The following is a 13097-nucleotide window of genomic DNA, read 5'->3' on the forward strand; positions in this document are numbered from 1 at the left end:
GAGAGAGAGAGAGAGAGAGAGAGAGAGAGAGAGAGAGAGAGAGAGAGGGGCAGACTAGACATCTTGTCCTAGAGATGGATGTGAGCTGTCATACAGATGCTGGGACTTTGACCTCAGATTTTCTGTAAGAATAAGTGTTTTTAAACACAGAACTTTCTCTCCAGCCTTTAAAGAAGTCTTAAACAGCCAAATTCTATAAATTTCTATAAAGAGTCTGATAGCTAATATTTCAGACCTTGCAGACCATATGTTCTCAACAACAACTGCTCAACATTGTCATCACTACATAAAGATTTTTATAAGTAGGTGTGGATGTGTTCCAATAAAACTTAACACACACACCTGAGATGAACTTTTGCCTATGATTACTATTTTGTCGACCTGTGGCCTAATATGAGTTAGCATTGAAACAGATGAAGCTCTTAAAAGATGTAATTGCAATTTCAGGTTTTCCCTTAGTTCATAGATTTTCATCCACTCCATTAGAAAGGCAGTTCCAAACTGTTGTGTTATAATGCATGAAACTGGGGGAAACAGAGACTTTTGTTAACAAAGCTACCCAAGCTCCAACTAAACAAACAAATACTGTTCCTGACAAAAAATATGGAACCTTCTATCAAGTTTCAACTCTAATCTAGTAGTCTCTGACCTAAAGGGACCAGTAGAGCTAGAACTCTGAAGAAATTGTCCTCCGTGCAAGTGCACCACAGAATAGATTCCAAGCTAGGGGTTGAAGAATTAAGTAGAATGAGCATGAAATTAGGTTCAGTAGTGTTAAGAGCTGGAGCTTTGTGGAAAGCATGCTTTCGGAGAAGCTAACAGCTCTGTCTCTGTGTACAGCCCAGCCTCATAAACCTTGAGTTATTAGAACACAGCCGGCATAGACTCCCACACAGTCCCACCTCCTCCAACATGTTACAACACATGAGGAAAAGTACACTACTGACTTGATAATCACTTCAGGGACATAGCCCTGCTAAACAGCTCTGCTTTTGGTCTTGTTTGTCTGCCTCTCTCTCAGAGAAGTGGATTGTGTTCTACTGCCCTCAGGTGTCCATCTTTTTAGAAGCACCACTGTAGGACAAAGCAATCTGCAATTTCAAATCACTCTGACAGCCCTGGCCAACAATCCAAAAGAGGGCTTCTCATGTCTGGTACTGGGGTTTCTCTTAAGTGGTCTTTAGCTCTTTGGGGAGTTCCATTAGCCCAGATGATAAAGTTCATTAAAACTATATGCATACATATACACATAATTATGTGCTTTAGTGTTTTCTAAAGAAATTGTGATGCCTGTGCCTTTCAGCTATTGATACTGCTATTCTACCCCCTTCCTCCTCCTCCTGGGTTTACCTCCCTCTCCTGTCCCTAGGAGGTTCCCCGTCACCATGTCTCTTATCAGGTCTCTTGTATCCCACTTTCTGCTATACTCTCTTCTAGCCTTCTTCTATATTTACCTCCCTGCCCTTCTTTAAGAAGGTCCCCATTCCTATTTCCCCAGTCAGGTCACTACTATACAAGTAACATTATATTGACTCAACAGATTATATTTGTACATATAAATACATATATGCATACAAAAACAAACAATTTAAAAAGAGGCCATGGAATTAAAGGAGAGTGGGGGAAGTATGTGGGAGGATAAGTGAAGGGACAAACAATTAAATTATAATCGCAAAAGTAGACAGATTTTTTAAAGCAGGAGTCTACAATATGAAGTGCCTTCTTTCAGAAACTACAATCACAGATTTAAGAGGTTGATAATCCAACCAGGTGCTGGTGGTATATATCTCTTTTAAATCCCTGCATCTGGTAGGTAGAGGTTGGTAGATCTCTGTGTTCGAGGCCAGCCTGGTCTACAGAGTAAGTTCCAGTATATCCAGTGCTACACAGAAAAACCCTGTCTCAAAAACCATTAAAAAAATAAAAAGAAAATCCAACATTAAGGAGAGATGCAATCTTGGTGGGGTTTTCTGCACCTCCCCTGTAACATATTGCCACTGAATGTGGTTAAAAAAAACCATCCTGTACTATGTGAGTTTTCAGTGCTGGGGTCCTTGTTCCAGGTTTTAATAAGCTCTGACCTGTTTTGTCCTAATACTAAAAGCATTTACTGATTCACTCACATTCTCTCACAAGTGTTCACAAAAGAATTCTAGGAGCTATATAACTTTTGACATATTGCAATAGCTTAAGTATAGAAGCAGACACAAAAAAATCTAGCTGTCTTCTATTAGTTCAAACGGTAAAATGACTCACAAAGATGTAAATGCTACTATTTCCACTACATTTTCTCAGAACATAAAGTATAATTCAAGAATATAAAAACTATGTTGTTCATTTAGTAGGCTTTAATGATCAAATAATGACTTTGAAGTTTCATTAGATTCAACCCATGATGTAGAATGTAGTAAAACATACCAAAAAACCAAACATATGAAAAAAAAATGTCTGTTTGGGTCTTCAAAGATTTTAAGAATCTAAATACTCTCTAAATTAGAGAAATGTCCAAAGTATAGATTTTACCAGCACATAGTTAGAACACTATGGGTTTCTAATGTTGAGGAAATCAGACACATTGAACTCTGTCAAACAGAAAGATTTAATTTTCCTTTTAATGTGGCTGTCATGGGAGGGAATAAGCTGAGGCATGGAGAACAGAGATCCATCCAGCTTTCAATCACTGTCTTCATTCTCATCCTTACATCCTTCTCTCCCCAAGGCATGGAGGAAAGGGGGAGGGAGGGAAGGAGGGAGGGAGGGAAGGAGGGAGGGAGGGAGGGAGGGTAAAGGTGACTTAAAATGAGGTTCACCTGTCTTTCTTATCACACAGCTATAAAAATTCACAAGGTGAAGCAATGATTGGGTAATGTATTAGACAGATCCTCTAAGACACTAAATGAGCCCACTGACCCCAGAGATAACCACTGTGACATAGTTTATGTTCTCAAACCGGGAATAACAAACTTAAATAAACTGAAGTGAAGAAGCAGAGGAACGGAAAAGGTTTCCTTTTCAGAGGTCACAGAATGGGATGAAATTGACTAGTGCATAATTAAACTCTCACACTTACAGATTCACTCCTATTAAAATTTACACAGTGGCCAATACGACAGTGAGTGGCACTGCATTCTAAAGGTCATTCTAAAATTAAAAAATTCAAGCCATGACATTTTTCTGTAAAAGCATTCCACAGCTGAAGGCTGGATTCTCTGTCTAGTCCATTACACTCTTTCTGGTAATAAAGAGATATTTTTAACACATAATAATGGTGAAAATATCTCAACTAGAAATCCTCAATACTTTTAGATCTGAGCATACAGGGCTTCTGTGGCCTTTCAGCATTGTTGAGAAGTCCCACATGATTAGTCTGGTAAGCCATTATGGCTGGGAACTCAAATCAAGAGAAAAGGCATAACACCATATGCTATCAGTTCTCAACCTGTGAGTCAAGGAGTCTCATATCAGATATTTATATTACAACTCATAACAGTAGCAAAATTATAGTTATAAAGTAGCAACAAAGTAATTTTATGCATGGGAAGTCACTACAAGATGAAGATTATTAAAGGGTCACAGCATTAGGAAGGTTGAGAACCACTGCCATAGGGAGAAAAGACCATATGGAAAGGGCTGACTTAGCAGAAATGACACTCACAGCTAATATCCTTTATTAGACTTATACCTTGGGATAGGTCCATAGCAGACGACACCAAAACTACAGGGCAGCATAGAGAGGAAGACAGAGGGAAGCTAGGAGGGAGGACTGCAGGCACAAGGCTCCTTACAATAATAAGTACAGACACAGGAACTGCCAAGGGCACGAAGTACACATGGTTTATCATCTTTATGGAGGGCTGTTAAAGCCTTTGCATGTAGAACTGCTGGGAAGTGGAGAGTCGTTTCTCGTGCACGAGTGAGTGACACACGCCCATGCACATACAGATGGGCAGCATTCATTGGACTTGTGGGTTACCAAGGACATAAAGTAAGCCATGAAACAGGGAGGGTGATGATGGGGAGGATAATGGAAAGTTGGAGGTAGAAGACTGGGTATGGTATGATCATAATTTCATTGGATACATGTGTGAATTTTCAAAAATGAAGGAAAAACAATACAATAAAAGAAAATAAAAACTACTGTCTTAATTAAAAACTTTACAGTTGTCTTCCAGTACTGCAAATAAACCAAATAATTCTCTACCATTTAAATTCCTACAAAGTCGATCCAAGAATTCATTTTACTGGCTGCAAAAGAAACTCACTGCTGTGAAGGAACTCTTCCTAGATTTTAAGATTAGTCTGTTACAAAATGTACACTTAGTTCTTTCTTTTCCAAACGATCCTCTGTTTAATTCCTATCTTAATAGCAAACACAAGATTATGCCTCATGTTAAACAGTGACCACAGGGAGAAAACTCAGTAAGCCCAGGACAAGGGATCTGTACAGGAACCAATGAAGGCAGGAGAAGCTTCCTCTCTACTACACCACCTGGTGAGCGGATCTGCCAATACTGAGGAGCACTGAGCAACGCTGGAGAAAGTCGCTGCTGAAAATCACAGACAACAACCTTAAAGAGTCAACTCCTGACACAGATTTATCTAAGTAACTGCCTCACCACAGACTCTAATCTTGTTCTGAGTTTGGACAGACAGACACTGGGTTGCATATTTCTTGAGATTTGTTAACTGTGGATTTGTGGATTTGGACAACAATGTTCATACTATTAGTTCACTCTTCATTGCAAGTCACGTCTGTGTTTAAATTCCTGTCCCCAATCACCATCCTCATCACCATGAGGTAACCAGTCCTATCTAGTCTCTTGCCCCTGCCACCTGTCATCAGACCAGGCAATAATCACACTGGTTGGCAGGGGAAGGAACATGGGGAGGCTGAACATGCTTCAAAACTAGTTACACTCAGCCAATAGAACTCATGTTAAATTTTATCCACACAGAAATGAAACTTATGCACTTATGTCAAATCCTTATATTTATAGTATTTCCAATAAAGTCTAAACAAAGATGTCAATCTTACTTCCATATCCCAAGCAATTTTAGCATGCTTAGTACTTAGTACTATAATTCATTTATCTAAATGTACAGACATTTAATAGCATATAAACCTTGCAGATAGTTAAACATTAAAAAAGGGATTACTGAACAAGTCAGCCATGTTATCACAACTACAAGGCATTTACATAATCTACAAGAATACTCAGATAAGTATAAACAAGATACTGTTGCTGACATAATGACAAACCATTCATTTATATTTAAAAGCGGATAGTAAAGAACAACAATAGATTTGTCTGAAAAAAAAAGTGTGTGTATGTGTACACACTTCATGTTTTTCTTTAGCCTATTTAATGGGGCTTAACTGTAACTCAATGTGAATTTTTAAAACCTTGATGATGTTTTTCTACAACTGCTTCTTGATTACCTGCAAAACATGCCTTCAGTTAAATCTGATTAATGGTAACCAGCCTAATCACCAATGATATAGGAGCATTGACTAAACACTTTTCTCATTGCTAATGCCTGTCCAAATGGTACAGAACTTAAAACAGTATAGGAACACTGCTGGTATTTGGTGAGTGAGAGGATACACAGACAAGAGAGAAACGTGTTGCAGCATGTAATGTGGAGCTGCCTACTGGAGGTTGTTAGATTAGTATTCATTCCATTATCTTAATAGTGAAGACAGCAGGATGAACAAGGATCCATTCCAATGCATTTGCATAGCATCATTCTTAAAGAAAAGACTCACAAAACCAAGCCAGAAAAAAAAAAAAAGCCCAAATCAATTAATCTTCCCAGTTAGCCCGTCCCTGTAGAAGGCATGAGGGCAAACTGGATTTAGCATTTCTTAGAAAGTCATGCTGCTGTGTTGCTGCTATGGCAGGATGGTACAGAAGAGGAGGGAAATGGCTCATTAGTTTACCCCACAGGGTTATTCTGGCACTGGAGCAAGCAGGAGATGGTGATGGTCTATGCAGTAGAGCAGAGTAAGGCAAAAGGAAGACGCAAACACTAGAAAGAACTCACTCATCTTCTGAATGATTCAGCCTCAGGATGGCCATGCTAACCAGTCACACACAGACTAGAATAGACCAGGCAATTATGATGCAAGAAAAATCTACATCCAGAATTATGGACACTTACCACCTAGAAGGAAAGTTTATTTTTAAAATAAATCCAGAGACAAAAATAAGAAAAAAAAACACATTTTCAGATGGTTAGTTCTTATGATAGCATCTATAGATTCTAAGATTTATTATAGTATGAATTGTATAATAGAGAAAATTGTTACATAAAACCTGAACACTTGACAGCCCTAAGTACATAGTACATACTTTTACACTCTCAGGCAAGGCTGAAAGCTAACTACCACTGAAAATACAAGCCAGGTAGTAATCTAGAAAATTTTACTGTAATTACAATTTCCTCTTTTTGTATCAAGCACTTGCTACTTTAGACAAACAACTGCTAACTGTCTATATTTGGGACAACTAAAGGCAACATTAAAATATCGTTCATCCTAGGTGTCAAAGGAAATGTAATAATTTATTTGTTTGCTTGCTTCTCTTTGCTTAGCAGTGTACCTCTATGTTGCCCTTGCTGGCCTCAAACTCTCAATGCTCCTATCTCAGTTTCCCAACTTCTAAGATTACAAGAGTGTGCCCATGCCCAGTGCATGCTGCTTTATTAAACTGCCTTCATCCTCAAGAGGTCTGAAGCTGGGATTAGACAAACAGTCTAGCCCTCATGATTCTGCAGCTGTGGTGACAGACCAGGATATCCTCAGTATGTCTGCATTCAACCACAGTGGGTGATTTGAATAAATATTAGACCTCACAGCTATACTTGCTACTTTATTTCAAATTATTATGAGCAGTAAGATGTAGGCTTAACTCAAGGCATTATTAAAGCATTACTGGCTTGTTTAAAGCAATCCAGGACTTAATAGAAATAAATATCTCAAATCTAACAACTTTTACAGACATTGTATGATAACCTCAACATGTTTCAACAAGAATGAAATATTCGTACATATTTCTATTATCAGATAATTCTTAAAAGATTATAAACACACAACCATTTATGCTGATGGGACTTGAAAAGCATTTCTATGTAGAGGCTTCTTTATGCTGAACGTCATTGGATAGGTCAATGTTACATGGGCACACCTATGCTTGAAATGACCCTTCTTGAAAAAAAAGTCAAGCAAACAAAATGGAGGGAAAGAGGGACAGGAGGTACTCATCATCATGGGACTCATAGAACCATGTTGTAAATACACCTATTGTCTGTCCCTAGCAAAGGAGTGGACAAGCCATGGTCTGGTCTTCCACTTAACCAGATGGAGAAATGCTGGATTCAAACACTTCAAGGTGCTCACTGAGGGAATTGTAATACCTTCACTTCTGTGTGACATGCTATTATCCTACAATCCAAGAAGTGTTCCAGAAAGTTCTAGACTCTTGATGGGTGTGATTTCTGAACACCTGCTACATGTCTCCAGTCCACCAATTTATTTTAGATTATCCTTTAAAACTTGCAAAAGGGAACTTCTGAGTACTTTTAGATATGTTAAGATTATATTAACAGTATGATCTATTTATTCAAGTTCCCCTTCTCCTGGCTGCTGGGGGAACTCTTTCTCCACCTCTGATAATAGTTAGTTCAACTTAGAGATCTCACACTCAGAGCTCCACATTAGCTTCCTTACAGAGGAGCTCTGCAGTACTAAGAGAACTGTGTGATCTGGAAAACTGGGACAGATGGCTGCTATATAGTAGTCATTTTCACATACCGAGTAAGATCATAAAATAAAATATATTATGTCAAAGGCTGAGACATTCAATTACATAAAAACTTGATTTTGTCCTTCAAAAATACATGAAACTAGAACTATTCTAAATAAATATAAATTAGTTTATATTTACTTAAAATAGTCTCATTTTCCTCAAAGGTGCAGTTGATAATTAAAACTATAAAAAATTTCATTTCTATTGGAGGTAATAGTTTATAAATTATAAATTTATGAAGTATATATTTTATTTTAAATAGGTGATGAGACAGTTGGCTTTGTGATGGATTTTATTTTGATTTTTTAGCCAGTTAACAAAACAGATGATTAAAGAATTCATAAAAGACTAAATTGTTTTCCTTTTTTTTTTCCTTTGGTTTTTTCAAGACAGGGATTCTCTGTGTAGGCCTGGCTGTCCTGGAACTCACTCTGTAGACCAGGCTGGCCTCGAACTCAGAAATCCGCCTGCCTCTGTCTCCCAAGTGCTGGGATTAAAGGCGTGCGTCATCACTGCCCATAAGACTAAATTGTTATATCTATTAAAACTTAAGTCACAATTTCAGTTCTAATACATTACCTTTCCAACTGTATATATCAGCCACTAGAATACCTAGCTAAGAGATGACAAAACAAAATCTCAAACAAGTAAAATTTCTGTCTGCCATCTGGTGGAGAAAGATAAAACAGAATACACACGTTAAAACCATACCAGGCAACTACAAAATATAGTTTGTTTTTTAAATTACTCTCTGCACTAGCTTGTGGAAGGAATGAGACTTTTTGAGGGGGTGGGGGAATATATTACATTTATCTGCTTGATATGGGAATGTTCCACACAATACAGCAAGGGGGAGCGGAGGAAAAGATGTATAACCACAAAAGCAACGACAAGCTTGTGGTGCTGCAGCTTGGGTGAGACAGCACCATAGGCATACACTTACATGGCCATGTAGATCTGTGTTGAGGAGCATCAGAGCACAGGTGAGGCAATGAACTCCATCTGCAAAAACAGGGCCTACTGTTAGCATAGCACATACAAAGGCTTAAAACACAGTGCTGTACCAGACATAACTGCCTTTGTTTGGAAAGCATAAGGGAATGAGTTTAATTATAAACTTCCAATGTGCAAAGTTGAACTCTTCTATTGATAAATCAGTACCAGTTCTCTGATGAGCAATTTGGCATTACATGTGCAAAGACTGTATCAGTGTCCTTTAACGCAGCAACTCATCTGGGGCTTTACAGTAAAAAACAATTAAGGATCTACATAAACACAAAAACACAGAGACAAACATTGTTCATCATGGGACACCGGTGACTCTTCAGAAACAAAGCTATAATTTTGAGGACATTAGGAATGCTGTACAGGGACACTGGCTAAAGTAAGTGGAAAGACACTTGATAATTAGTATGAGAAACATACTGTGTGCAGTATGGTTCCATTAAATATAAATATTTCTAGAAGAATCCATCAAAATATCTGGATGATAAAGCATTTCATTTGATCTATATTTTCCCCAATTTTCTGAGGCTTATAGTATCAAACTGAAAATAAATCATTTAATACTTAAAATATACAGATAAAAAACATATTTTTACAACACTCTTTAAAGGACACATTTAGATAGAACTTCCCCCCCTCCCCGGGATGTTATGGATGAACCCAAAAGTAAAACACTGAAATATTCTGGGAGGATTAAAAAATTAAGTATTCACAAAAATGTGGCCAAAGTCTGAAATAACATTTCATACTTAAATGAGATTATCATTTCATTTTACTTTATACAGTAAAATAAAAAGTATGCATAGCTATCATAGGCAGAGTCATAGTGACCTGTCCCCTGAACCTTCACCCAGTCGATACCCTGTTCTGAAAGATATCTGTATTCCCCCTGAACACCCACGCTCCGGTGTCATCCCCTTCCCCACATCCTGCCTTTCTGTGTTTATAACCCCTGTGTGAATGAATTACGATTTGAGAAAAAATAAATAAACTATTTTTTTAAAAAAAGAATCAAAACACACACACACACAAAAGTATACATAGCTAAACATCTTATCTCCAAATATCAGAGTTAGTTTTTCTCCTTACTAATTCTGAACCCAAGTATAACAAACAGATGTAAATAGTTTTAAATAAAGTGAAAACTGTATTAATTTATGCCAAATACACAAAAAAGACAGCTTGTTTTCAAAAGCAAAACTTTTACTTTAGTAGGTGGTTTTCCCTTCTATGTCTTTATATATGTCTCTTAGCGTATTTATCCCCATTCCATTTGCTTATCACACAGTCAAAACTAACTCCTGGAATTACTGTAAAAGGCAGTAGCCAACACTCAAAACACCATCATCGAGAGCAAGTGCAGACACCCCCACATGCCTTACTGTGTGCGAGCATGTTAACATCTTACACCTCCAAACGTAATGAAAACAACCTTCTTCCACTTCTTAGGTTCTCTAGCTGGTGCTGACCCTGTGATATAAACGGTCCAAGTAGTACCAGTTTCCCCATAAGGATGTGATATTAATAATCAATGCTGAGCTCACTAGCTGCGGCCCGAGGGAGTAGGGTGAGCAGAGACGTTGGTAACTGGCAGTCTCTATTCCTTGTCTATCTTATCAATTTACACCAAAATTAATACATTTTTGAGAAACTTCCCATTTAAAAATAAATATGCCTTCACTTAAAACTGAAAGTATTCATATCTATAGTATTTTAAGTGGAAACAGACTCTCCTTTTGGGTAGGACGGTTGTAAGAACAGTTAAATATTATTCTACGCTGTTTAAACAGTGCCACAAACAAACCATAGTTCATTAAAGCCATACATGAAAAACAGCTACAAAGATTTTCATTAATATCAAACAAGAGCACCAAAGATTCAGCAAGGCTCCAATGAGACACATAAATATACAAAAGCTGTCACTGAGCTAAACACACACGGGTTTCAAGATGTAGAGGGACAGAAGTACGAGAAGTCAGAAGAGCAGTAATGTAGTACAAACTGCTTTGCACAGAGAATCCCTGAGTGGCAAAGCTGAGCATAGAATGGCAACATAAATAAAGCATACTGTCATACTATGAATTTTTAAAAGAATAAAAATAATTATGAAAACAAAAATATGTCGCCCTTAAACCTTCCTTAAAAAGATAATGACATGAAAAATGAAAGGGAAACAGTAGGAAATGAAATTAATGATTGCAAATTGCATTTAAATAAATGCACAAGAAGGAGGTAAATTAAATATAACTTGTTTTTACAATAAAATATAACTTTTATAATAAGGAAAATAACCACAATCATAAAAAACTTGCAAGCTTTCCGCTAGATTACCTTTTGAGGTGATAGTGTCTGGATTACAAGAAAAATATCTATTGGAGAAATGTATTAATACTCTCTCGCGCTCCTGGGTTTCTCCCACAAGAGAAAATGCTTTTAAAAAATACCTGGAAAAGAATAAAGGAGGGAAATGTTTGAGACGTTTACACTGTAATATGTGACAACTGATGTGGAGAAATGTAAAGAGTTATCCACTGACACTCTACAGTCATCTCTCCCTAGTCCCTAAAACGCTCACTACATGCTTACCCAATAAGCACACTGATATTTAAATACCATAGAAGTGTGCCTAGGAGCGATGTCTCAGCAAGTAAAAGCTTGCCACACATGCTTGAGGACCCGAGTGAGGATTTCCTGTGAAAAACAGGATTTGGTAGCATGCATCTACACTCCTAGAACTCCTACCGAGAAGTGAGTTCAAGACAGAGAGTTGCTCAGAAGTTCACAGGCCAGCTACCTCCAGGACTCAACATAATAGCTAAAATAAAAATGGAGGCCTGCCTCAAAGACAATGTGGTAGGCAAGACGTATCAAACTGTCCTCTAATTTCCATGTTTGCTGTAGCATATGCATGATTGTATTCACCCAAACACTTCAAATACTATACCTACACACACCAAAGTAATAATAAAATAAAAATAAGCTATGAGATATGTCAGGGGAAAACAGAAAGGCTAAGCCTGAGCACCACAGGTGATTGACAATTGCAACTGTCGAATAGGTGGTCTTAAAAGATCAATCAAAAACTTAAAAAATTAAACTGAAACATTAATAACTCAATGCATAATCATACCAGCTATGTGTTAAAGTCCCACATAGTAGGGTTCTTTAGTCAGGTAATCTCCATATGTGGACTTCTAAAATGTCAGGTGCACTGCTTCATACACAGCCGATTTGTGTTCATTTATTTTGCCTGTTTTCTCATCATCATTGATAGATACATGAGAACGAAATTGGGAAATAAAACCTTACCTGTTCCTTATAGCAAGCAATATGTTACATATAAAGATCACTTAATTCTTTTAGGAATTCTATCATAAACTTTGTGCAATAAATCTGATTTTTATGAAAATTCGGTTTTCTTTTTTATTAGAGATTTGTACTTCATTATCCTAAAGAACCCTGATCACTATTTCCTTGGAACTTTTGAAATAAACACATAACAGCACAAAGCAAAGATTTAAATCATTCCCCTATCTTAGATGGTTTCATTAACTAACAAGAACAGCCTGCACACTGCTCCAATATAACCACCATCCTTCACCGCCAGGCTTTTGTTATCTCAATTGTAAAATTCAAGGATTATACCAGATGATCAGGACTCTCTGAGGTTCCTAAGATTAAATGCTCACCGGCTGATATGTTCAGCAGCATAGTGAGTATTGGCGTGCCTTCATTTGCAACACTCAGCCTAAAGTAGTTATGACACTCTGTTTCACAGATGCACCCTTTAGAGTCTATTCATTGAGTTACTTTTATCCCATTCAAGAGTTTAATAACAAAATATCATCTGAAAATATTTTGTATTTACTATGTTAATTTAATACTTAAGGGACAAAGACCTCTAATTTCATAGTCAGTAAAACTACAATCTTCTTAACTGACAACACTGCAAACTTCTTATTCAACTGAACAAAGTAGGGTCTCAGGGAGGAAGGGATGTGCCTATGTTGACTGCGGAAATATTCACAATAGAAAAGACGTAGATTGTAAGTGGGGAAGAAAACCGTGCTCATTCTGTACAGTGCAGTATTAGCTCAGCTTACGAAGAGAAGGAAATTCTGTCACAAATCACAACATATTTAAACTGTAAGACCATCATAACTAACAAGCTCCCAATAAAAAAATACTGTATGATGCTAAGTATATTAAGTATTCAGCATAGTCAAAAGAATATTTTAGAGAGAGAGAGAGAGAGAGAGAGAGAGAGAGAGAGAGAGAGAGAGA

At 37.3% G+C, this 13097-nt stretch overlaps 1 protein-coding gene across 3 annotated transcripts in view; it reads right to left on the bottom strand.

Annotated features, from left to right (window-relative positions):
- Positions 1-13097, bottom strand: part of Psd3 (pleckstrin and Sec7 domain containing 3) — a 435293-nt gene that overhangs the window by 200707 nt on the left and 221489 nt on the right. For all 3 annotated transcript variants that reach the window (XM_028789051.1, XM_028789050.1, XM_028789052.1), the window contains exons 7-8: positions 11145-11257; positions 8752-8810 (exon numbers count right to left, since the gene is read on the bottom strand). In XM_028789051.1, the coding sequence (XP_028644884.1) occupies positions 8752-8810; positions 11145-11257 (172 nt within the window). The remainder of the gene's footprint in view (positions 1-8751; positions 8811-11144; positions 11258-13097) is intronic.

The sequence above is a fragment of the Grammomys surdaster genome, unplaced genomic scaffold (genome assembly GCF_004785775.1).
Source record: "Grammomys surdaster isolate TR1022 unplaced genomic scaffold, NIH_TR_1.0 125780, whole genome shotgun sequence".
In the NCBI taxonomy this organism is placed as follows: Eukaryota; Metazoa; Chordata; class Mammalia; order Rodentia; family Muridae; genus Grammomys; species Grammomys surdaster.